Here is a 27,766-nt window from a genome sequence, read left to right on the forward strand (position 1 = left end):
GACCTATTACACCCCGCCCCTGCCGCCAGCTGTGATTCCTTCTAGATTGCAAGCTGCCTGCTGTCTGCTCTGACTCATCGCCGGCGCTTTGCTGAGACCAGCTGAGGGTGACTCGCTGCCTTTGAGGTGATGGGGTGGTAAGCTGCTTAGTATACTGGCCCCAGATTTCTACTTATCCTCCCTGCTTTACCTTGCCACTGTTCGCTGCTGCCGGCCCCCTGGACACTGACTGATGTGCCCCGCTTCCCGACGCCCGCTCCCTGGTGTGGTCTGTCCCGTGCTGACTTGCTGCCCGTGTGGACCTGGGTGTTGGAGTGGGTAAGCCTGCAGACAAACTGGGCTCTAGCTTTGGTGGCTAAAATAAGGGATGGGTGCCGGCGGCCTTGCATGAATTGGCTGCCTTTTATGTCTCTGATGGCGAATGTGCTGACCCCCGCCACGGTTTGGAGATGGTAGCAGCGCGATCCCCTTGGCTTGCTGTGTGTCCTCCGGTACCTGTGCAAGATCTCGGTTGGTTTGCGGCTTCTGGGCCGTGGGATCTGCGGTGGCCACCGGAGCCCTAGGCCGTGAGCTATGAGATCTGGGGCTGTGTGACTTGCGGTAGTCATTGGAGTTCGAGGCTGGTTTCTTGGGAGACTATTCCTTCACGGTGCTATTATGGATGAATAGCTAGCCTTATAAAGGCCTTTTCAATAGTACCGGCTCTGTGTGGGGCACTCCGATCCTGTGGATGAATTGGCTGTCCCGTCCCCCACATCGAGTGTTGAGGAGTGCGTCGACCCTTGGGCGGTTGGCGGATGGTGTGGCGTGGTGCTCTCACCCTGCTCTAACATCTCCTCTGTTCCGGTTGGGGACTCCGGCGGTTTGTGGCGCTTGGCTGCGGGCCTGGGGGCGGCTAGCTGTGTGGCCGCTGGGGTCTGGGGCTGTGATATCAGTGGAACTGTCCCTCTCTCTCAATCAGTAAAGACCCGTGAAGACCCCCATCAACTCTCAGCTTTATGGGCACTGTTTGCTTCCATCTGGATGAACTGGCCTTCCTGATAAATTCAGCTCTTAGGAGCAATTTGATATTGCACTTGTGGAAGCTGAAAAGCTAAAGTTTGGTGACTGCATCATATTCCTTATGGGACATACTCTTTAAAACCCTGCCTCAATCGTTTTTTTTTACTAATTGAGTTTGCTCCATTGACATCTGTATTATATTTGTGTGATTGCTATATAACTGTTATATAACTGTCGGCAACTTCATTCTGGCCTATTAGTGGCTTACTTTGCCTTCATATATTTAACCGTTATGTAATTATAGGTAATCTTACTCAGTCCATTATTTGGGGGGGGGGGGGGGTTACCAGCTGGATCGCACATACATTGGATTTTGGGGATTCACACCAGCTCAGTTACTACTCTGTTCTTTGATGTGCTCACCTAACTGGTATTCGCCTCTCTACCCAATGCATTCCGGCTAATATAAACGGGTGATATCCTGTACATATTTATGTGGGAATTTTGTTTATAGATGTAAGATACTGACCTATAGAAAAATGCCGCCCAAATATCGTAAATCGGGTGGTCTGTCCTCCCCAAAAGGTGGATCAGGGGGGAGTCCGCAGGCTCGACTTGATAAGTTTCTGAAATCACCACCCCCAAAAACTAGAGGAGGGGTACAGAGATCTGCTCCTCAGGCAGAAACAGGATTGGATAATGTGGATCGGTTAGAACAGGGTGTATTAAAGATTAGCTCCTCTCACAGTGAAGGCTTTGAGAGCATTAATAAAAAATTGCAGGATATACTGGGAGTTGTAAATGCTACCAGCACTTCGATCGCAGAGCTGACTTCCTCCCTTGCAGTAGTACAGGGGGACGTCACCATAATAAGAGATGAAATGACGAAGCTGAGATTAAAGGTGAAAGAGCTGGAAACTGCGGTCAATTTGGTCAGTGTAGAAAACGGTGTGTTAAAGGATAAATTAAAAGAAGTAGACGAAGATCGTACCTGGTTAAGAAAGAAAGTGGTAGAATTGAAGGATAGATCGCGCAGGTATAATTTGCGATTAGTAGGGTTCCCAGAAGGGGCAGAACAGGATAACTCGCCAAAATTTATTCAGAACTGGTTGGTAGAAAACTTGGGCCCAGCCTACGATGCATCTACCTTCTGTGTGGAAAGGGCCCATAGGATCCCCTTAAAAAAACCGCCTCCAGGTGCCCCCCCTAGGGCAATATTAGCTAAATTCGTCTGCTCAAAGGATCGGGATTGGGTCCTTAGACGCAAAAGAGAAGTACTAGAAACATACTTCAACAATAACCAGATATCAATCTTTCCTGATTTCCTGTGATAGACAATGATGTTGTTCGTTTCTTTCCTACACATGAGGAGGTGGCACAATGGTTGGACTCCAGGGGTTTATAAAATATTATGAAGAGGAGGTGGGGAGAGGGGTGGGTGAGGGGAGGTGGCGGGGGGGGGGGAGTTTTGGTGGAAGGTGAGAGGTTGATGGGTATTGTAAAATGCTCTGTCAATCATGTAGGGGGTTTTAGGGAGGGATTGGCTGCCGTTCTTCGATACGTGGCTATGCGTGCCTCTCCGCTGAGATCGTGGATGTCTTTACCCAAATGATATGCCTTGTAATATTTTATGCTGGAATGTGAGAGGTTTGGGAGACAGAGTAAAGAGGACGGTGGTATTCGACCTTGTGACCCGTCATTTGCCGGCTATTGTGGCACTACTTGAGACCCACGCGACAGCAGATAGGATGTATACACTGAAAAGGAAATGGGCCTCTTTGGAGTACCACACTTGTTACTCTTCTTATGCAAGAGGTGTCAGTGTATACATTCATCGAGGGATAGAGTTCCAACTGCTAGATAGCTCTATCGATAAAGAGGGGCGATATATATTTCTTCATGGGCTTTGGAAAGGGCAGGAGGTGATATTGGCCTTTATAAATATCCCCCCCCCCCCCATTTAAATCAACGGTTTTATCACATTTGGCTCAATATATATCTACTAAAAATCAATGTGCCTTATTTGTGGCAGGTGACTTTAATGCGGTACTAGACCCTGAGTTGGATCGGTTCTCTTCAGCCTCCGGGCGCGGGCGCAGTGGATCCCCCTTGGCTGCGGTGTGCCAGGAGCTGGCGCTGGTCGATATCTGGCGCCACCTCTATGGCAATAAAAAATTTTTTTCATGCTTTAGCCAGTCATACGGCTCTATGTCCCGTATTGACCTGGCATTTGCTAGTCGGGATCTGTGCGGCCGCGTCCTGAGAATGAGGTACGAGCCTCATGGAATCTCGGACCACTCTCCAGTCTTGATTTCGTTTGTGGAGGCTCCTACTTCAGGAAGGACTTTTAAACTGAATTCACATTGGTTTGATGTGATAGGGGAGCAAGCCCCTGTTGATCAGGATATCCAGGAATTTTGGGGCTTCAACGTAGGCTCAACACATATTCATTATGTGTGGGACACGTTGAAGCCCCATATTAGGGGTTTGTATTTCAATAAAATCCATAGATTTAGAACTGAAATACGACGTAGGGAAAAACATTTGACGGATTCAATAAGGAGTTTGCGTGCCGCACTGATTAACCGTCACGAGGAGCAACTCATTAGGCAATTAAAGGAGGATAGCTCTCAGCTTAAGTCACTTTTATATAAAAAAGCACAACATAAACTCCTTTTTCAGGGTCAGAACCGTTTCTGCGAATCTGGGAAAACCGGAAGGTTCTTGGCTCGTTTGGTTGCCAACCAGAGAGAGGTTACCACTATAAAAGAAATCAGAAACTCTCAGGGAATTGGGGTGAGATCCGCAGAGGAGATTAGAGAGGAATTTGTGAAATATTTTACTTCCCTCTATAAATCTGAGTCTACGTTTAGACGTATCGACATGGATTATTACCTTCAACAATTGGCGCTCCCTCAGCTATCTACCCAGGAGAGAGGGATGCTGGATTCCCCCATCCTCCTGGAGGAACTCCAATCGACTCTTCCGCTCTTAAAGTATAATTCATCTCCCGGCCCAGATGGATTGCCGTTCGAAACCTATAGGTATCATGCCAAATCTCTTCTGCCGATTTTACTCCAAGTTCTGAATGAATCCTGTGCACTTGGTTCTTTACCACCATCATTTAGAGAGGCAGTGATTGTTCTGGTCTTGAAAAAGGAGAAGGACCCATGCGATGTGGGGTCATATAGACCCATATCGCTTTTAAATACGGATTATAAGATCTTTGCAAAAATCTTGGCCAACCGCTTGAAGCGGGTTATAGCCGGCCTGGTTCATCCTGACCAGACGGGCTTTATCCCGGGCCGTCAAATACAGACTAGCATATATAGGGTGTATCTGAATCTTTCTGTTGGGGGCAGTGTGGACCACTCCATCCTGTCATTAGATGCCGCAAAGGCGTTTGACAGGATGGAGTGGCCTTTTCTCTGGGCTACGATGTCTTGTTTCGCCCTTGGCAATTCATTTTTGGGAATGACCCAAATGCTATATGAACAGCCAGTTGCATGTATTAATATCAACGGTGTGAGTTCATCTCCCGTTGAGATGCGGAGAGGGATGAGACAGGGTTGCCCCCTGTCTCCCCTCCTTTTCGCTCTCTTTATCGAACCATTGGCTTGTCGGATCCGCTTGGAGAATTGTATAGAAGGCTTCGGGGTGGCGGGAGTGAGCGATAAAATAAGTCTCTATGCAGATGATGTGATTCTGTTCCTGGATCAGGGATGGAAAATTCTTCCATATGTCATAGAGGTAATAGAGGAATATGGTAAACTATCAGGTTATATGATCAACTGGACAAAGTCATCGCTCCTCCCGCTGAACCGGAAAGCTGGAGATGTAGGGAGCCGAGTCCGTGTCTTGGCCCCGAACGATTCTTTGAACTACCTGGGGGTCGAGATCGGGGTTCCAATAAGTAGGTATTATGACCTGAATCTGGCCCCAGCTTTGAATAAAGTTGGGACCAAAGTTGGCGCTTGGCGGAAATTAACATTGGCACAGATAGATCGAATTGCACTGATCAGGATGATCATTTTGCCTATAGTTTTGTTCCCAATGTGTGCCTCTCCTATCTGGATTGACGATATCTTCTTTCATAGACTGGAGACCTTGATTAACGACCTAATCTGGGGCAAAAAGAGGGTGCGTATAAAGCAGAGATATCTATGGTTGTCGGAGGCAGATGGTGGGCTGTCGCTACCTTTTTTTCAAGGTTACTTTTTTTGTGCACAGATCCAGCGTTGTTGTTATTGGAAAGAGAGTTCACTTTCACGATATCTGAATAAAGCTATTGACAGGCCAATAGAGAATGTTTTTGCGTGTTTGGAAACTGGGATTATGGGAATGAGGAGGTCCTTGCTGATCCCTTGCTCACTACAGAGGGTGTGGAACAGGCTGAAGGAGATCCTTAAAGTCCCCGGTCCGTTTGGATTCACCCCTCTGTGGGGGAATGGGGGGCTGGAGGAGTTCTTCAAAATTACAGACTTTGGTTATTAGTCACGAAAGGGCATCTATATGGTGTCTCACCTTTTTTATTTAGGACGCTTTAAATCACTTTTGGAATTCGGTTTTAATCAACATTCACTACTTGATATATTTATGTATGCACGTTTGAAACACTTATTTGAAGCCTCTAGGAATAGGGGTCGTATTTTTCCACGAGAGAATATTTTCTTTGATTACTGTGACGCCCAGAAGGATGAGAAGGTGAAAATATCTAGACTATATACTAAACTCCGAATGGCACTGGCAGCTGTAACGCCTTTTAAAAGCCCAAGCAAATGGGAGCAAGAGTTGAACTGCCCTCCTTTGCAGTGGCCTACTATCTATAGGAGCGTGAGAAAGGCGACAGTTTCCAGTGCACATAGACTAATTCAATTTAAGATCCTTCATAGGTTGTATTATACGCCCAAAATCCAAGGGAAATTCCCCCAAAATAGGGGCCGGGACTGTTGCTGCCCTAAATGCGGCTATGTTAATGCGGACTATGCCCATCTGCTTTGGAGTTGCACTAAAATAAGAAAATATTGGGACGAGGTTTTCTTCGCTTTACAAAAGGAATCCTCAATGAACTATAACCCGGGGATCTTGATAGTGATCTTCGGTGACTATGGTTCAGAAACGGAAGTCCCCCCCCAGATTAGATGGATTTGGATGAGAGGTTTGATGGTAGCGAAGGCTATATTGGTGAAGTACTGGGGCTCTGTCTCTCAACCCTCTTTTGGGAGTGGGATCTATACCTTCAACAAATTAAAATCTATGAGGATATTGAAAGGAAGCGGAGAGTAGCACGCAGAGCCACGTAGATATCTTTAATGTCTGCATTGTTTGTTGTATTTGAATGAATTGAGGGGAACGACAGCCAATGGGGGTGGGGGGGGGGGAGGGATAAAAGGATATTTATGACTATTATATTATTTACATTGATTTGTTCTGAATCGGTCTATGTACTAATTGTATGTCTTTTTCAAAATAAAAATATTTATAAAAAAAAAAAGAAATCATGGAGGGGTCTGAAATTCACATTGTAGGTGCATTCCCACTCAGAGACAGAAAGAAAAAAAATGAAGAAATCACATTGTATGATTTTTAAAGATTTTTTTTGTCTTGCACTGCTGAACATAAGTATTTGAAAATCAGTGTTACTATTTGGTACAGAAGCCTTTGTTTGCTATTACAGAGGTCAAGCGTTTCCTGTAGTTCTTGACCTGGTTTGCACACACTGCAATAGGGATTTTGGACTCCTCCACACAGATCTCCACTAGATCTGTCAGGTTTCGGGGCTGTCGCTGAGCAACACAGAGTTTCATCTCCCTCCAAAAATGTTCTATTGAATTTAGGTCTGGAGACTGGCTAGGCCACTCCAGAACCTTGATATGCTTCTTACGGACCCACTCCTTGGTTATCCTGGCTGTGTGCTTCGGGTCGTTGTCATGTTGGAAGACCCAGCCACGACCCATCTTCAATGCTCTGACTGAGGGAAGCAGGTTGTTGCTCAAAATCTCACAATAAATGGCCCCATCCTCTCCTTAATACAATGCAGTCGTCCTGTCCCCTTCGCAGAAAAACACCCCCAAAGCATGATGTTACCACCCCCATGCTTCACAGTAGGGATGGTGTTCTTGGGATGCAACTCATCCTTCTTTTTCCTCCAAACACGACAAATGAAGTTTAGACCAAAAAGTTCTACTTTGGTCTCATTTGACCACGAGTTTCTCCCATGCCTCCTCTGGATCATCTAGATCACGGGTGTCAAACACAAGGCCCGCTGGCCGAATCCGGCCCGCCAGACCTCGTCATGTGGCCCGCGCAGCGAGCGAGCTGGCGGCGGAGGCTGGGCACAGGGAGATGACCGCTTCCATTGTGGAAGCGCTCATCTCCAGTCATCTGTATCGCCGTCCTCAGGACAGCGATACAGATGCCTGCCTGTGCTGCGGTAGGGGAGGGAGAGGCGTGTCCCTTTCCCTTCCTCTGATAGGCTGCCGGCCTAGTGCCTGCAGCCTATCAGAGGCCGGGGCAGGCGGCGCAATGACGTCATCGCGCTGCCTGAGCCATACAGCGTGGGACACAGGCCAGAAGAGGCCTGCATCGCATCACTGACATGGAGGTAAGTATGTGTTTTTTTTAAAATTTTTTTATTATGTACGATACTTTTACTGGCGGGGGCTGTTATTACTGGCAAAGGGCGGCCCGTTTGTTATTACTGGCAAAGGGGGGGCTGTTATTACTGGCAAAGGGGGGGGCTGTTTGTTATTACTGGCAAAGGGGGGGCTGTTATTACTGGCGGGGGCTGTTATTACTGGCAAAGGGGGGGCTGTTTGTTATTACTGGCAAAGGGGGGGCTGTTATTACAGGCGGGGGCTGTTATTACTGGCAAAGGGGGGGCTGTTATTACTGGCACAGAGGGGCTCTTATTACTGGGGGCTGTTATTACTGACACAGAGGGGCTGTTATTACTGGCACAGAGGGGCTCTTATTACTGGCACAGAGGGGCTCTTATTACTGGGGGCTGTTATTACTGGCACAGAGGGGCTCTTATTACTGGGGGCTGTTATTACTGGCACAGAGGGGCTCTTATTACTGGGGGCTGTTATTACTGACACAGAGGGGCTCTTATTACTGGGGGCTGTTATTACTGACACAGAGGGGCTCTTATTACTGGGGGCTGTTATTACTGGCACAGAGGGGCTCTTATTACTGGGGGCTGTTATTACTGACACAGAGGGGCTCCTATTACTGGGGACTGTTATTACTGGCACAGAGGGGCTCTTATTACTGGCACAGAGGGGCTCTTATTACTGGGGGCTGCTATTACTGGCACAGGGGGGCTGCTATTACTGGCATAGGGGGCTATTATTACTGGCACAGGGGGCTATTATTACTGGCACAGGGGGGCCTGTTAATACTGGCACATGATTGGGGGCACTATAGGGGCATCTACTGAGGCCACAAAGAAGGGGTATTTTATATGGGCTCTCTGTACAGTACAATTTTATACTGGGACACATGGTGGGTACTATGGGGAAGGGGGGAGAGGAGTACTATGGGGCCATCTACGGGGGACACTAAGAAGAGGTATTTTATACTTGCAAATTATGGGGGACACTGAGGGCATCTACTGGAGCATTTTATACTGGTACATTATGGGGGGCACTAGGAGGAAGGAGGGTGTGGAGCACTATGGGGTCATTTACTAGGGGCACTATATAGGGGTATTTTATACTGGCACATTATGGGGGCACTATGAGGACATTAGCTCAAATGGGGGCATTACAAGGGGGTATTTTTTGCACTGTCACAATTTAAGGAGAATTATTACTACTGGGGGGGGGGGGGGGGCATTATGGTGGGCTTTATTACTCCCCCATGGTATGACCCCCTAGTAGCAGCACCAGCCTCTCCCTGCTCTGCTATCCCTCTGCACCTTCTCCAAATACTTATTATGAAATCTTTCTCATTAGGATAAAACACCTCATCAGCTCCACCGAGCCCCCGGCCAAAGTGTGGAAGTGGCGTCCGAGATCCCCAAGGGCCAAGCCAAGTAACTGTAAGTTTTCCGGCCCTTTGAGGGTGACCAAACTGCTGATGCGGCCCCCGATGAATTTGAGTTTGACACCCCTGATCTAGATGGTCATTGGCAAATTTCAGATGACTTGAGCAGGGGAACCTTCTGTGCAATGCATGATTTAAAACCATGACGGCGTAGTGTTCTACCAACAGTGACCTTTGAAACTGTGGTCCCAGCTCTCTTCATGTCATTGACCAGCTCCTCACTTGTAGTTCTGGGCTGTTTCCTCACCTTTCTTATCATCAGTGATACCCCACGAGGTGAGATCTTGCATGGAGCCCCAGTCTGAGAGAGACTGACAGTCGTCTTTAGCCTCTTCCATTTTCTAATAATTGCTCCAACAGTTGATCTATTTTCACCAAGCTGCTTGGCAATTGCCCCGTAGCCCTTTCCAGCCTTGTAGAGGTCACAATTTTGTCTGTCTCTATGGTCTTTTCCATGGTAGTAGTTGGCGTCTGACTGACTGTGGGGTGGACCGGGGTCTTTAAAGAGCTCAGACATGTGCTACTAAGTTAGATTAATGAGTTGAGTAGAGGTGGACTTTTTAAAGGCACAGTAACAGGTCTTTGAGAGCCAGAATTCTTGCTGTTTCTCAGGTGTTCAAATACTTATGTTCTGCAGTGCAAGACAAATAAATTCTTTAAAAATCATACAATGTGATTTCCTGAATTTCTTTTATTTATTCTGTCTCTCATAGTGGGAATGCACCTAGTGAAATAGAAAAAGACTATTCCGGCACTTATTTTTCTTCCCATAAAATCTTCCTCTTTATTAAATCACATCATATGCGGGACAGTATCACAGACAAGCTGTTTACGCGTTTCGGAGACCTTCTCAGTCGTAACAATGTGGTCTGGGAGCTTGGAGAAATTTAAAGACCCATGCACCCTCCCCCATCTAGTGGGTGGTGCTAACATGATGTCACAAATCAGCTCGCAGACTCACACCTGAAGCATCATTTTCAAAGAACATAGATTAAAATGGCCCCACATGATACGCTTCCCACATCCCCGCGCTTGGGCTGGAGCAGCACAGGCAAAAAGGTCTGTCTGCAAAGCACAAGCGCAGGGTGTGAGAAACCGCATCATGTGAACAGGGCTATACAAAATATGGAAAGTTCAAATAAAATGTAAGCCTGTAGAAAAATCTACATGTGGAAATGGATAACATGGATGACCACAGCTGCAATTTTCATATCATTGTAATAAAATAAAATACAATATGATGAATAAACATGTTGGAATATGTCACAGTAAATGTACAATCAGATGAAAATGAAGAAATGGAAAAGACAATGCATAAGAAAAATGCATATGAAAAAACCCAACAAATGAAATAGATGAAGTGCTGCATGGTGACTGACGTCCTGAAACCATCATGAAATTGTATCAAGGGCTCCAATGCAAAAGAAATAACAAAAAAAAAACAAGCTTATTGGTAAATGTACATAAGTTCCTTCTTTTGATTGAGACCTGTTGGCACCCTTGTATTTAACAAAAAAATCCAAAAAGCCTCTCTAAGGCTACTTTCACACTTGCGGCAGTGTGATCTGGCGGGCAGTTCCGTCGCCGGAACTGCCCGCCGGATCCTCCGATCTGCCGCTGACTGAAAGCATTTGTGAGACGGATCCGGATCAGTCTCACAAATGCATTGCAAGGACGGATCCGTCTCTCCGCTTGTCATGCGGACAGACGGATCCGTCTTGTACATTTTTTCACATTTTTATCGGTCTGCGCATGCGCAGGCCGGATCCGGCATTCCGGTATTCTAAATGCTGGATCCGGCACTAATACATTCCTATGGGAAAAAATGCCGGATCCGGCATTCAGGCAGGTCTTCAGTTTTTTTCGCCGGAGAGAAAACCGTAGCATGCTGCGGTTTTCTCTTTTGCCTGATCAGTCAAAACGACTGAACTGAAGACATCCTGATGCAAACTGAACGGATTACTCTCCATTCAGAATGCATGGGGATAAAACTGATCAGTTATTTTCTGGTATAGAGCCCCTGTGACGGAACTCTATGCCGGAAAAGAAAAACGCAAATGTGAAAGTAGCCTTAGGAGTATTTTCTTTTGATAGTCTCCTCCCCTAATTGGTGCCATCACTTTCTCAATTGCAAACGCACGGAGGGATCCCATGTTACGTCCATGTGTGTGGATGAAATGTTTGGCAGCACCCGAGATGTTAATAATAGATGGATTTGTGATATAATTCAGATGTTCAAGTATTCTAGTTTTGAATTTACGTACGGTGCTGCCAACATACATCAAATCACACTCAACACATTGTATAACATAGATCACCCCCGTGGTGTTGCAATTGATGTAAGTTTTTATAGGAAAAGTGGTTGAGTGGTCAGCATTGTGAAAGCTTTTTTGGACTAATACATATTTACATGTTTTACAAGGGTGACTACCACACTTGGTGAAGCCTTTGTAATTAAACCACGCGCTCTGCAATTTTTTGATTTTGTTAGCCACAAATAGGGAAGGAGAAAGGGAGCCTGCCATAGTTACTGCTTTTCTAGATACTATTTTACAGCCGTTCTTCAGAGCATTGTACAGAATATTGTCATCAAATAAGATGGGTAGACATTTCTGTACTATGCTTCGTATCATTAAATTGCCGGCTACATGTCAGGACCAGAGTGGGCGGATCTTTATCTGTTGTATCTCTTATTTCTGTTGTTTTGGTTTCTGTATGATCATGATTTGTAATTTCCCCGCTACCTGCATTATTTATACTTTTTGCAACAGACCTTTTATCTGCAAAAAAAAATTGTGCGAGTATTTTTGGTACCAAATAATAGATCAAATCTGGATTTTTTTTTGAAACTATGTTAAATCCCCTTTCTAACATCCACCTCAGGTATCCCCTAGTTGTTAATCTCGTCATAATATTTACACATTCTATTTGGAACACCACCTCTGAATTGCAGTTTCTGCGTGCGCGCAGAAATTCACCCACAGGTATAGCCTTTATAACATGTGCTGGGTGATGGCTGTTTGCATGCAGTATAGAATTGCCAGCGGTGGACTTCCTATAAGTTTCTGTATAAATGACTGAGTCTGGGACACCTGTCAATCTCAGGTCAAGAAAGACTATGGATTCCACCTCCACAGTACACGTGAACCGTAAATTGTAAGTGTTGTCATTCAGATAGTGCATGAAATCCGATACGGCAGACACATCGCTATCCCATACAATGAGCAGGTCATCGATGTATCTGCCGTACCACGCCAAGCACCATCTGAATGGACAATCAACATTGTATATACATCTCTCCTCCCAGAATGCCATGGTGAGGTTTGCCAATGAGGGCGAGAATTTCGCCCCCATTGACACTCCTCTTGTCTGTAGATAATATTTGTTGTTGAACATGCAGTAGTTGTGCATGAGTAGGAAGGATGTAACTTCACATATATAATCAATAAAAATATTTGAGTGACCAGTATACCTGTGGAGGTGGAATTCCAAAGCCATCAGGGCCACTCCGCGAGGAATCGACGGGTACAGAGCTTCAACGTCAGCAGTGACCCATTTGAATTGCGGATGCCAGACAAAATCATGCATGGCACGTAACACGTCACCTGTGTCCTTGAGGTATCCTGGTATGCGCTTTACCGTTTGTAATATGTTGTCAACCCAGGTTCCCAAGCGTTCCATCACGGACCCGATGCCCGATATGATGGGACGCAAGGGAGGGGGAACTAGCCCTTTGTGTACCTTTGGCAAAGCGTGCATTGATCGGGGTTATGGGTGCGTTCACACAGAGAAAGCGGTATTGTGAATCATTAAAAAAGCCTAAGGTTAAACCTTTCTGTATCAGTGAATTATATTCACATGTATATTCCGCCAATGGATTTTTATCCAGCTTTCTGTATGTGGACGCATTACATAATATATCTTCCACCTATTTTTCATAAGTATTTTTGTCCAGAACCACGATGGATCCACCTTTGTCGGCCATCCTGATAACCACTTCTGTCATGGTTTCCAGTTCTGTCAGGGCCTGTTTTAAAGAGCTGGAAAGATTATTGGATCGTGGCTCAGAGATGGTATGTTTATATAGCCCTGTTAATTATTTTTCAAGGAGGTCTTGAAAGGTGTCCATACCATTGGTTCTGGAAATTAAAGGGTAAAAATGTAGATTATGGGTCTTGAAACCCTTTCCTAATTCAATTGGTTCCACCCCACCTGATTCTGCCTGAAGATCTGAGAGACAGAGAAGGGATAGCTGTTCATTATATGAGAGACCTGCATAACATTAGCTTGCATATTAAGTGTATCAGTTGTTACATCAGGTATATCATAGAAATGTCTCACTACTGTGAGATTTCTGATAAACTTATTGACATCTAAAATGGTACTAAATAAATCGAAATCGGCTGATGGTGCATAATTCAAACCTAGAGATAGCACTTGTAATTGTTTGTCTGTCAGGTTGACTTCAGACAGATTCAGAACGTCCAAGTCCTTATTATATGACTCACTGCTTTTTACTTCTTCTGGGTGTGGGTAGGCATTCCATGTAAATTTCTTGTGCTTTCGTCATGCACGTTTTCTCAGTTTTTTGTTGGTGGCTTGCCGTCGATTGATTTCCCATTATTTATGTGCTTATTTCTCTTATAGTAAGACGGCTTAGGTACAACATTATCACTAGCAGGTAAGCTGTTATCATATTGGGAGGCTTGTGAGACATCCATACATTCTGTAGAGTCCAATTCAGATGAGAAGCTGACTCTGGTTGTTCTCTGCGTCTTTCTCTGATATTTGTCGTGGTGTTTTAGTATAGACTTGGGAGTGGAGCAAAGGTTTTCTCTCCTGCCCCATTCGTACACCTGATTTTGTGCATAGTCATGCAAATCTCGCTGAAATTTAACATGCTTGGTGTTCATGATTTTATCTTCCAGTTGTTTAACTGAAGCAGTGGTTTTTTGTTCCATCTCAATATAGTCAGCTTCACCTTCATATTTGGATAAAATATCCTTACACCTACAATGTGAATTTCAGACCCCTCCATGTTTTCTAAGTGGGAGAACTTGGAAAATCGCAGGGTGTTCAAATACTTATGTTCCTCACTGTATATAATAACCCCTGCACTCCTGGTCTATGTACAATAACCCCTGCACTGCCAGTCTACCTCGACAAGGCAAGTGACACAGGGCCAAATAGATTTGATGATTCCATAAAAAAATAGAATCGTCAGATGCCTCAAAGGAGAATTTATTTGATAAATCGTTCAGCCCTAGTTAGCCAAGTCCTATATGTGCTCCACATTAGTTCCATAATACCTTCAGTGGCCATGTTAAACTACTAAAGTACCATACTTGGAGATTCTAAGGCTACATTCACATTAATGTGGAAAATGGCTACATGACAGCCATTTTTAGAACCAATTGAAGTCAAACTGGCTAACAGCAATACAAGCAGCAACACCTGCCAAATAGCAGCTGTAAAAGCCAATTCATATGTTGCATAATGAGAAATGAATATAACAAGTTTGCTCTGTTTGCAAAAGAAACAAAAAAATGTACTTAGACTAGCATGTATAAATCAAATCCATATACCGTATTTTCCGCCCTATAAGACGCACTTCCCCCAAAGTGAGGAGAAAATAACAGTGCATCTTATGGGGTGAATACTAATGAGTGCTTCCATTATGGAAGCTCTCATTAGTACAGGAGGACTGGGAAGCAGTGAATGCAGCGCTTCCTGTTCTTCCTAAGCCGCTCAATATGTGCTGTGACTGCGCACAGCTTGAGGACGTTGGTTCGCCGTGAACTCATGCAGGATGAACAAAAAGAGGGCGGATGTCAGGAGCGGCGGCCGGAGCAGGTTAATTTAGTTTTTTTTAAATGTCTGCTCTGAGCATGGGGATCAGATCTGAGGTCTGCTGTGGTGGTGGTGGGTGTCATTCACATTGCTGTTCGGGGGCCATTCACATTGGGGTCTGAATGGGGGTGTTATTGACATCGGGACTCTGATCTGAGGTCTGATTTGGGGCCTTATGAACATTGAGGGTCTGACTGTGGCTCTGAACTGAGGTCTGATTAACATTGGGGGTCTGATTGGGGCTCTAATCTGAGGTCTAACATTGGGGGGTCTAAATGGGAGCTGAGGTCTCATGAAAAATTCTTTTTTTCCAATTTTCCTCCTCTAAAACCTAGGTGCAAAAAATACGACACCTACAGTTATATAATGATAAGATATAGGAATGTTTTCAAAACACTAGTGTGTCAAAGCTGCATGTGGAGGAAGTGTGCCTTCATAGACAATATAAGCAAGACTTATTTACTGGAAGAGAAGTTTGACTTTATTTGAATGGTCTTTAAAAGGATATTCCCATCTCAAATTTTTATACACAAATCCACAATATAGAACTCTTAATAGAAGTGAATGTTGAGAGCTGTGTATGCGTGGCCACCTGTTCATACACTGCCAAAGGCAAACACAGCCCTGTTCTTGAGATTGATGCAGGGTCCAGAGTGGGAGCTGTATGTATCAGACTTTGATGACATATCCTGTGGATATGCCATAAAAGACTGAGAAGGGAATGTCTCTTTAAAGAGGGTCTGTCACCACGAAATGCAATGTAATCTGCAGGCAGCATATTATAGAGCAGGAGGAGCTGAGCAGATTTGATGTATATTTTTGTGAGTAAAGATTTTGTAACTTGCAATTTATAGATTTAAAGAGTTGCCCGCGGTGGAGTTCATTTTACCTGTTCCCTGCCACTGGGTTCTGTCTCCATCACTACATGGCCGCCTGCACAGGTTCTGCATTCGAATCAACATTCTGTTGACGAAGGTCATGTGACTGCTGCAGCCAATTACTGGCTGCCGCAGTGACCTGTCACCCATGCGGTATGTCATTTGGTCATGTGCTGCATAGGTGACAGGTCTCAAATGTGGCCAGTGATTGGCTGCAGCAGTCACATAGAAACATAGAATGTGTCGGCAGATAAGAACCATTTGGCCCATCTAGTCTGCCCAATATACTAAATACTATGGATAGCCCCTGGCCCTATCTTATATGAAGGATGGCCTTATGCCTATCCCATGCATGCTTAAACTCCTTCACTGTATTTGCAGCTACCACTTCTGCAGGAAAGCTATTCCATGCATTCACTACTCTCTCAGTAAAGTAATACTTCCTGATATTACTTTTAAATGTTTGCCCCTCTAATTTAAAACTATGTCCTCTTGAAGCAGTTTTTCTTCTTTTAAATATTCTCTCCTCTTTTACCTTGTTGATTCCCTTTATGTATTTAAAAGTTTCTATCATATCCCCTCTGTCTCGTCTTTCTTCCAAGCTATACATGTTAAGGTCCTTTAATCTTTCCTGGTAAGTTTTATCCTGCAATCCATGTACCAGTTTAGTAGCTCTTCTCTGAACTCTCTCCAAAGTATCAATATCCTTCTGGAGATATGGTCTCCAGTACTGAGCACAATACTCCAAATGAGGTCTCACTAGTGCTCTGTAGAGAGGCATGAGCACCTCCCTCTTTCTACTGGTAATGCCTCTCCCTATACACCCAAGCATTCTGCTAGCATTTCCTGCTGCTCTAGGACATTGTCTGCCTACCTTTTGTCTACCTTCTGAAATAAGGACCCCTAAATCCCTTTCCTCAGATACTGAGGTTAGGACTGTATCACAGATTTTATATTCTGCTCCTGGGTTTTTACGCCCCAGGTGCATTATTTTGCACTTATCCACATTAAATTTTAGTTGCCAGATTTTTGACCATTCCTCTAGTTTTCCTAAATCCTTTTCCATTTGGTGTATCCCTCCAGGAACATCAACCCTGTTACAAATCTTTGTGTCATCAGCAAAAAGACACACCTGACCATCGAGGCCTTCTGCAATTTCGCTGATAAAGATATTAAACAATATGGGTCCCAGAACAGATCCCTGAGGTACCCCACTGGTAACAAGACCTTGGTCTGAATATACTCCATTGACTACAACCCTCTGTTGCCTGTCCCTCAGCCACTGTCTAATCCATTCAACAATATGGGAGTCCAAGCCCAAAGACTGCAATTTATTGATAAGCCTTCTGTGTGGGACAGTATCGAAAGCCTTACTGAAGTCTAGATAAGCGATGTCTACTGCACCTCCACCATCTATTGTTTTAGTCACCCAATCAAAAAAATCAATAAGATTAGTTTGACATGATCTCCCTGAAGTAAACCCATGCTGTTTTTCATCTTTCAATCCATGGGATTTTAGATGTTCCACAATCCTCTCCTTAAGTATGGTTTCCATTAATTTCCCCACTATTGATGTCAGGCTTACTGGCCTATAGTTGCCCGATTCCTCCCTACTACCTTTCTTGTGAATCGGCACAACATTTGCTAATTTCCAATCTTCTGGGACGACTCCTGTTGCCAGTGATTGGTTAAATAAATCTGTTAATGGTTTTGCTAGTTCAACGCTGAGCTCTTTTAATAGCTTTGGGTGTATCCCATCAGGCCCCTGTGACTTATTTGTATTGATTTTAGACAGCTGACTTAGAACCTCTTCCTCTGTAAAGACACATGCATCAAAAGATTCATTAGTCTTCTTTCCTAACTGAGGTCCTTTTCCTTCATTTTCCTTCGTAAAGACTGAACAGAAGTATTCATTGAGGCAGTCAGCTAGTTCTTTATCTTCTTCCATATACCTTCCTTCTTTTGTTTTTAATTTTGTAATTCCTTGTTTTAGTTTCCTTTTTTCATTTATGTATCTGAAGAATGCCTTATCGCCTTTTTTCCCTGACTGAGCTAATTTCTCTTCTGCCTGTGCTTTAGAAGCTCTTATAACTTGTTTGGCCTCTCTCTGCCTAAACTTGTAAATTAGCCTGTCATCCTCGTTTTTTTTTTTCTTTTTTTATAATTCCTAAATGCTATCTTTTTGTTTTTAATGATTTTGGCCACTTCTGCTGAGTACCACAGTGGTCTTTTCCTTTTTTTGCTTTTACTGACAAGCCTAATGCAATTTTCTGTTGCCTTCAATAGTGCCTCTTTTAAGTAGTCCCATTTCTCCTGGACTCCAATGAAACTGTTCCAATCTGATAGGGACTCGTATACCACTAATCTAATTTTAGAAAAGTCTGTTTTTCTAAAATCTAAAACTTTTGTTTTTGTGTGGTGTGAATCAGTCACTGTACTTATAGTAAACCACACTGACTGGTGATCACTAGATCCCAAGCTTTCCCCTACAGTAATATCATATACCAAATTCCCATTTGTGAATACTAAATCTAAAATGGCCTCCTTCCGGGTTGGCTCCTCAACCACTTGCTGTAGAGATAATCCCAGTAGGGAATTTAGAATATCTGTACTCCTGGCAGAACTAGCTATTTTGGTTTTCCAGTTTACATCAGGAAGATTGAAGTCTCCCATAATGATAACTTCCCCCTTCAATGTCATTTTAGCTATTTCCTCAACTAGTAGATCATCTAATTCTTTGACTTGGCTAGGTGGTCTATATATCACACCTACACGAGTTATCTTATGATTATCAAGCTGCAAGGTAACCCAAACTGACTCTAAATTGTTCTCGCTAACTTGTATCAAATTAGATTTTATGCTGTCTTTCACATACAGGGCCACCCCTCCCCCTTCTTGCCTTCTCTGTCTTTCCTGTATAGAGAGAACCCTGGTATTGATATATCCCAGTCATTACTCCCCTTGAACCACGTCTCAGTAACAGCCACTACATCTATATTCTCAGATGCCATTATAGCCTCAAGTTCATTGATCTTATTCCCTAAACTGCGAGCATTTGTAGATAAGAATCTGAGCTTGTCATTTCTTAACCTTTGTGCTACTGGCATCTTCTGGCATTGTTCCGGGGGGCAGTCGGACTGCTGGATTATCACTCTTTTGCCCCCCTTTCCTAGTTTAAATGCTCCTTAGCAAATACTTGGAACTGTTCACCGAGGACATTCGTTCCTTTGAGAGAAAGATGCAAACCATCTTTCTTGTACAGTTCTTTTCCATTCCAACAAGAGCTAACATGAGACACAAAGCCAAACCCTTGGTTCCGACACCATTAACCAAGCCATACATTGAATTCCTTAATGCGCATCTTCCTGTCATTCTGAAGGTTATGCACAGGCAAAACTGCAGAGAATGAAACAGTTGATGCAACCTCCCGTATATCCTTTCCCTCATCAACAGGATGTTGATTCCGAGAGACCCAGGCCCTGCAAGGGTGACCGTGGACTGATGGAGTAATAATCCAGCAACAGAGAACAGGTAATCATGATCACCACTGTGAGTCTGGTCAATGTCTAAGGTCAGTTAAAAAAAAAGATTAAAGTTGCACAACCTGTTTAAGACCACCCCATGTACAACTATCAGTGACTGACTGCTCTCTATAGAAATACACACACACAGTGATAATCACTGATAAAATGGCCTCCAATATAACATAAGTCATAAAGAGCAGCGATTTAAATGTATAGTTCTATTGAATCTTTTCCCACAAAATTATATACCAACTATATAGACTGAATTACATTGTTTTGTGACAGGTTCTCTTTAAAGAATCCAGAAGTTTTCAATTCCAAATTTTTGTGCAAAATCTTCCATAAGTGCCCTTGTTTTGCCACAGTGTGGCTGAAACAACCTATTTAACGGTTAAATTCCCCCCTATAGTGGTTAGCCTATGAACATAATAAGCAGTCTTAACATTTCACTTAGGTAACATGCTAGATACCCACTGGGCTAGAATGAAAGGGGTTCTCTAGAACTTAGGTACTGATGACCTTTCCTTAGGTCCGACCCCTGGCACTCATCAACTGTTTGCAGTAGCTATGGTGCCAGAACTACACATCTCTGTCCAATTTGTTGTGGCTGTGCCTCATTACTGCAGCGTGACTGTAGTAGCATTGTAGTAAGCAGGCACTGCCACTACACAATGTCCTAAAGTCCTGGAAAACCTCTTTAAAGGGAATCTGTCAGCTCTGTAAACCCCCCAAACTAGAGTGAGCAGTGTATAGTGTAAGGGATGCAGAGTCAGATTATGTAAAACACGCAGTAAAATGCATTGAGAGGACTTCAGATATCATTTGCATATTGGAGAGGACTCAAAGAAGAATCCTCTCAATGCATTTTACTGCTGGTTTGTGGGAGCACAGCATCGGAATTCAAGTGAGTATCTAGATAAGAATTACATTAATGGACTCTTACACTATACATCCCTTCCTCTAGTTTGGGGGGTGTTAAGGATATGTATACAGATGTATAACCTGAGCCTTAGTTTTGAGTGTAAAATAAAGTTGCCAATTAGTACATCTATAGTTGATGCCCTTGTAACGTTGCAAACACCATGCATAACTGAGACACATATTGGTATATATTTATAAATAGGTATTGAATTGATTGCAATTTAGGAGATGCCCCTACATCACGTATTCACATTAGCATTGTTTCAAATACAGATTCAAAGACGGTTGAACCTGTTTTCTTCAGCTAGTATCAATCTCCTTGCATTAATAAAAGGTCAGGAACTTGGTAGAAGCTTTAACTGATTTTGGTAAATGTAGAGGATTCATCTACTGTGTATAAATAGCAAATGCAAGGTCCCAAGTATTTAAGACAAATCTACATTAGAGTAGACAATCACAAAATTTATAGCCAGCAAGATGCTGAATGTTACTTTACATCCTGTCTTTCAGGCAAATTTTGTATGCATCAATGAAGGACTTAATGTTTCTGTTCAACTGACAATTATCCTTTTTAAGCTAGGCCTCAAATCCAAGGAAAGACAGATGTATCAGAAAACAGTTGGAGAATTAAATAATATTGATCAATATTGTGATGCAACACTATAATTTTATACTGTAGCTCCCAAGATGGTCCTCTTCGGAAGGCCAAAGACACATTGTCTGAAAAGAACAAAATGTAAAATATGAAGAGCTCTCTTTCCACTAATGATGCAGGTTTCCTTCAGAAATAATGCTTTGGTTGAGTAAACTTACTTGTTTCACTAGTTTACTGATGCTGCATGAACTTTTCTGTGTTTGTCAAGAATCGATTTTTGAGTAAAACATTTTCCGCAATCAAGGCAAGGAAAGGGCCTTTCACCGTTGTGGATCCTCTGATGTTGAATAAGAACTGACTTGTATGTGAAAGATCTTCCACACTCTAAACAGGGATACGGCTTCTCTCCTGTGTGAATCTTTTTATGTCGAATAAGATCAGACTGAAATCGAAAACATTTGCCGCACTCCGGACACAAAAATGGTTTCTCACCTGTGTGAATCTTTTGATGTTGGGCAAGGTGTGATTTTTGAGTAAAGGATTTTCCACAGTCAGAGCAAGTGTATGGTTTGTCACTGGAGTGGATTAGAAGATGTTCACCAAGAGATGATTTTTGATTAAAACATTTCCCGCACTCAGGACATGAATATGGCTTTTCACCTGTGTGAATTCTCTGATGCTTAAAAAGAACAGACCTCTGTGCAAAACTTTTTCCGCAATCCATACAGGAAAATGGCTTCTCACCATTGTGAATTCTCTGATGTTGAATGAGAACTGATTTATAGGTAAAACTTCTTCCACACTCGGAACATGTGAACGGTTTCTCCCCTGTGTGGATCCTCTCATGTCGAATAAGATCCGATTTATAAGAAAAGCATTTCCCACAGTAAGAACAAGAAAATGGCTTCTCGCCATTTAGGACTCTCTGATGAATAGACAGAGGTTTTGTTTTGCCACAACCTGTGCTACCAGAAGCTCCTGTGTTCAATGCATATTGCTCACGTTTAGAGAGAGAGGGTGATCGGTATGCTGTTTGTGGTATAATGGTGTCTTCTCCTATTGAAACTTGTCTTAGTTCACCATCTTCTATTTTACACAGAGAAGTAAAAGAAAAATGTTCTTCTGAGACACTCTGACTACTGCGTGCACATCCTAAGTGGAAAAAAATGACATAAATAGGGTTAATATAGTTGGTGATATCTAGATTGTATCTTCATTCAGATAGTACATAAAAGTGAAAGTTATGCACATGAAACAAAAACAAATTAACTTTGCAATAATGTATGTTAAATAAACAATTTCCCAGATGAATTTCTTGTATTTGTTTCTTTTTTAAACCTCAACATGTTTATTCTTATTTGGATTGTGGCTCAAATGTCTGTCATCATCATGACGTCTTTATACAGAAGTTTATAGATGACTATGGCCGACTTAAAAGGAAATGTATTACCAGAAAATGTCCTATTGTTTAAATCACGTTTTTTATGTCTAAGATTTTTAACCACTTCCCGTCACACTAACGCCGATAGGTGTCAGGACGGCGGCGCTCTCAGGTCTCAGCGACGCCTATTGGCGTCATCTCGTGAGACCCGAGATTTCGCGTGAACGCGCGCGCGCTCACAGCGGCGCGCAGCTCTGAAGTTAAACTACAGCCTGCCAGCGCTGATCATTCGCTGGCAGGCTGTAGATGTTTAAAAAAATCGCATCAGAAAGGTATATTAGACGCTGTTTTGTTAACAGCATCTGATATACCTGCTACCTGGTCCTCTGGTGGTCCCTTTTGCTTGGATCCACCACCAGAGGACACAGGCAGCAGTGTAAGTAGCACCAAGCACCACACCCACCCCCCTGTCACTTATTAACCCCTGATAACCCCATATAGACCCCCCTGTAAGGCTCCATTCAGACGTCCGTATGTGTTTTGCGGATCCACGGATCTGCAAAACACGGACACCGGCAATGTGCTTTCCGCATTTTGCGGATCCGCACATTGCCAGAACTATATAGAAAATGCCTTTTCTTGTCCGCAATTGCGGACAAGAATAGGACATGTTCTATATTTTTGCGGAACGGAAGTGCAGATCCGCAATTCCGGATCCAAGCGGGACAAAGTCTGTCCCCATAGAAATTAATGGGTCCGCAATTCCGTTCCGCAAAATGCGGAACAGAATTGCGGACGTGTGAATGGGGCCTAAGGGTCCCTTATCACCGCCAGTTAGTTAGCTACTTGTTAGGTAGTTAGCGCCCACCACACCGCAGTCACCGATTAGTCGCTGATTAGCATCATCGCTGTCGCTAATCAGCATTAGTACTATATAGTATCTGTAAGTGATCAAGACTGATCGCAATCAGATCTATATCAGTACATTAGGGTCACCTTAGGCTCTACAAAAAAAACGCAGTGTTCGCCCGATCAGGCCTGATCTTGTGCGCACACTTGCGTTCAGTTCACCCCACCTCAGTGACAGAAATAATTTTTTTCTGATCACTGCAAAAACACAGTAAAATCGCTCCGGCACTATACAGATCACTTTTGAGGGGCATTGCGAGTTCATAGAAGATTTATTTTTTTGGCACAAGTTAGCGGAAATAATTATTATTATTATTATTTTTTTTTTCTTACAAAGTCTCATATTCCACTAACTTGTGACAAAAAATAAAATCTTACATGAACTCACCATACCCCTCACGGAATCCAAATGCGTAAAAATGCCCTGTGAAATCCTAAAGGTACTCATTGGAATTTGGGCCCCTTTGCGCATCTTGGCTGCAAAAAATTGTCACATGTGGTATCACCCTACTCAGGAGAAGTAGGGCAATGTGTTTTTACATATACCCATGCTGGGTGAGAGAAATATCTCTGTAAATTGACAACTTTGTATAAAAAAATGGAAAAAGTTGTCATTTACAGAGATATTTCTCACACACAGGATGGGTATGTGTGAAAAGACACCCCAAAACACATTGCCCTACTTCTCCTGAGTACGGCGATACCACATGTGTGAAACTTTTTTGCAGCCAAGATGCGCAAGGGGGCCCAAATTCCAATGAGTACCTTTTAGGAGGGCATTTTTAGACATTTGGATTCCAGACTTCTCACGCTTTAGGGCCCCAAAAATGCCAGGGCAGTATAAATACCCCACAAGTGACCCCATTTTGGAAAGAAGACACCCCAAGGTATTCCGTGAGGGGCATGGCGAGTTCATTTTTTTTTTTGGCACCGGAAATTTATTTATTTTTTTATTTTTTTGTTTTTTATTACAAAGTCTCATATTCCACTAACTTGTAACAAAAAATAAAATCTTACATGAACTCACCATACCCCTCACGGAATACCTTGGGGTATCTTCTTTCCAAAATGGGTTCCAAAAAGGTACTCATTGGAATTTGGGCCCCTTTGTGCACCCAGGCTGCAAAAAAGTGTCACACATGTGGTATCGCCGTACTCAGAAGAAGTAGGGCAATGAGTTTTGGGGTGTATTTTTACATATACCCATACTGTGTGTGAGAAATATCTCTGTAAATGACAACTTTTTAAAAAATGTTATACAAAGTTGTCAATTTACAGAGATATTTCTCTCACCCAGCATGGGTATATGTAAAAATACACCCCAAAACACATTGCCCTACTTCTTCTGAGTGCGGCAATACCACATGTGACACTTTTTTGCAGCCTAGGTGCGTAAAGGGGCCGAAAGTCCAACGAGTACCTTTAGGCTTTACAGGGTTGCTCACAATTTAGCCCCGCCCAAAATGCCAGAACAGTAAACACACCCCACAAATGACCCCATTTCGGAAAGTAGACACCCCAAGGTATTCACTGAGGGGCATAGTGAGTCCGTGGGAGATTTTTTTTTTGCCAGAAGTTAGCAGAAATGGAAACTTTATTATTTTTTTTCCTCAGAAAGTGTCATTTTCCGCTAACTTGTGAAAAAAAATTAAATCATACATGAACTCACCATGCCCCTCCGCGAATACTTTGGGGTGTCTTCTTTCTAAAATGGGGTCATTTGGGGGGTATTTATACTATCCTGGCATTCTAGCACCTCAGGAAACATGAGAGGTGCTCAGAAAGTCAGAGCTGCTTCAAAATGCGGAAATTCACATTTTTGTACCATAGTTTGTAAACGCTATAACTTTTGCGCAAACCAATAAATATACACTTATTGGATTTTTTTTTTTATCAAAGACATGTAGCACAATAAATTCTGACACAAACTTGTATAGAAATGTAATTATATTTGAACAATTTTACCAGAAAAAGTTAAAAATACACTTTTTTTTGAGGAAATTGCGGTCTATTTTGATTAATATCGGAAAAACGAAAAATGTCAGCAGCAATCAAATACCACCAAAAGAAAGCTGTATTTGTGAGAAGAAAAGGAGGTAAAATTCATTTGGGTGCCAAGTTGCATGACCGAGCAATAAACCGGGCCTGGTCACTAGGGGGGTATAAACCTGTGGTCCTTAAGTGGTTAAAGAGTTTTTGGTGGTGTTATTTATATATTTATTAGTCTATATTCTATAATAATCTATATTTAAACAAAAACCCTAAAATCATGCAGTTTTCGCACTGGCCACTAAGCCTAATAATAGGCATCACTTTTTGGTCTGTGTAGATCACTTTACTACAATCACCTGCTTATCTTTACACAGAGGTGATATCATTACAGACATAATTAGAATGACAGATAAGACAGAATTCACCATTCACAATAGGTGACATCACAGCTTATCTGTTCTTTCCTTGTACAATAACCTCTGCACAGGTCACACAGCATGTCTAGAAAACTCTCCCATATTAGTCAATGTCAAATCAGTCGATTGTAGCCGTAAAGCTATTTTCTTAATGCTTTCTAAATGCTGTTAAAGGAAATTTGTCACCAAACATTTTATCTGTCAGTTAAAACTAGATAGTAACACATCTGTTTTTATAATAGGCTACTAAAATAATAGGTCATTTTCTGATGACACATTCCCTTTACACTCCTTTCAATTAATGATTCGATGACTCAGAATGAGTGCAGGCATGTCCTAATTGTTCAGTCAGTTTTTTTTTTTTTTTTTACCCTACTGTGCTTCCAAGTAGGGTTGTACCGTGTATCAAAGTCTCAATACTTTTTCGATACATTGATACCTGGTTCGACACAATACAAGGATTGGCGTTTCATGGTAAATTGTAAGGAGCGTGTCAGAATGCCATTTACCCTAATAATCTCAATTAGGGTGAATGGGATAAAAGATGCCATGTTTTGGCCGCTTAAGGGGGCCTAAAAGTAATTAAGTAAAAAAAAAAAAAAAAAAAAAAAAAATATTAAATGTTTAAATCACTCCCCTTTCCGAATTTTACATATAAAAAATATAAAAAAATTTAAAAAAAATATATAAATGTTAAAAAGTATAAATCTGAAGGTGTCGGCCCTTTAAAGAGTAAGGAGGGGGGAGTCGCAGAGAGCGACGAGGAGAAAGCAAAGCTGTTAAATATTTTTTTCTCCAATGTATTCACTGAGGAAAATAAACTGTCAGATGAAATGCTGAATGCTGAAATAAATTCGCCATTAAAAGTGTCCTGTCTGACCCAGGAAGAAGTACAACAGCGACTTAAAAAGATCAAAATAGACAAATCGCCAGGACCGGATGGCATACACCCCCGTATCCTAAGGGAATTAAGTAATGTCATAGCCAGACCCTTATTTCTGATATTTGCGGACTCTGTACTGACAGGGAATGTCCCACAGGATTGGCGCATGGCAAATGTGGTGCCAATATTCAAAAAGGGTCCAAAAACAGAGCCTGGAAACTATAGGCCGGTAAGTTTAACATCTGTTGTGGGTAAACTGTTTGAAGGTTTTCTGAGAGATGCTATGTTAGAGCATCTTATGGGAAATAAGCAAATAACGCCATATCAGCATGGCTTCGTGAGGGATCGGTCATGTCAAACTAATTTAATCAGTTTCTATGAGGAGGTAAGTACTAGACTTGACAGCGGCGAATCAATGGATGTCGTGTATCTGGACTTCTCCAAAGCATTTGACACTGTACCTCATAAAAGGTTAGTATATAAAATGAGAATGCTCGGACTCGGAGAAAACGTCTGTAAGTGGGTAAGTAACTGGCTCAATGATAGAAAACAGAGGGTGGTTATTAACGGTACATACTCAGATTGGGTCACTGTCACTAGTGGAGTACCTCAGGGGTCAGTATTGGGCCCTATTCTCTTCAATATATTTATTAATGATCTTGTAGAAGGCTTGCATAGTAAAATATCAATTTTCGCAGATGACACTAAACTGTGTAAAGTAATTAACACTGAAGAGGACAGTATACTACTACAGAGGGATCTGGATAGATTGGAGGCTTGGGCAGATAAGTGGCAGATGAGGTTTAACACTGAGAAATGTAAAGTTATGCACATGGGAAGGAATAATGCAAGTCACCCGTACATACTAAATGGTAAAACACTCGGTAACACTGACATGGAAAAGGATCTAGGAATTTTAATAAACAGCAAACTAAGCTGCAAAAAACAGTGTCAGGCAGCGGCTGCCAAGGCCAATAAGATAATGGGTTGCATCAAAAGGGGCATAGATGCCCGTGATGAGAACATATTCCTACTACTTTACAAATCACTGGTCAGACCACACATGGAGTACTGTGTACAGTTCTGGGCTCCTGTAAACAAGGCAGACATAGCAGAGCTGGAGAGGGTCCAGAGGAGGGCAACTAAAGTAATAACTGGAATGGGGCAACTACAGTACCCTGAAAGATTATCAAAATTAGGGTTATTCACGTTAGAAAAAAGACGACTGAGGGGAGATCTAATTACTATGTATAAATATATCAGGGGGCAGTACAGAGATCTATCCCATCATCTATTTATCCCCAGGACTGTGACTGTGACGAGGGGACATCCTCTGCGTTTGGAGGAAAGAAGGTTTGTACACAAA

The 27,766-nt window shown here is 42.8% G+C and overlaps 1 protein-coding gene across 2 annotated transcripts in view; it reads right to left on the reverse strand.

Moving 5' to 3' along the window:
• Positions 1-20,433: 20,433 nt before the first annotated feature.
• LOC121005090 (zinc finger protein 568-like) overlaps positions 20,434-27,766 on the reverse strand; it is a 92,039-nt gene continuing 84,706 nt past the window's right edge. For both annotated transcript variants that reach the window (XM_040437629.1, XM_040437630.1), the window contains exon 7: positions 20,434-21,971. In XM_040437629.1, coding sequence (XP_040293563.1) covers positions 21,046-21,971 — 926 coding nt within the window. In that variant the 3' untranslated portion in view covers positions 20,434-21,045. The remainder of the gene's footprint in view (positions 21,972-27,766) is intronic.

The sequence above is a fragment of the Bufo bufo genome, chromosome 6, assembly GCF_905171765.1.
Source record: "Bufo bufo chromosome 6, aBufBuf1.1, whole genome shotgun sequence".
In the NCBI taxonomy this organism is placed as follows: domain Eukaryota; kingdom Metazoa; phylum Chordata; class Amphibia; order Anura; family Bufonidae; genus Bufo; species Bufo bufo.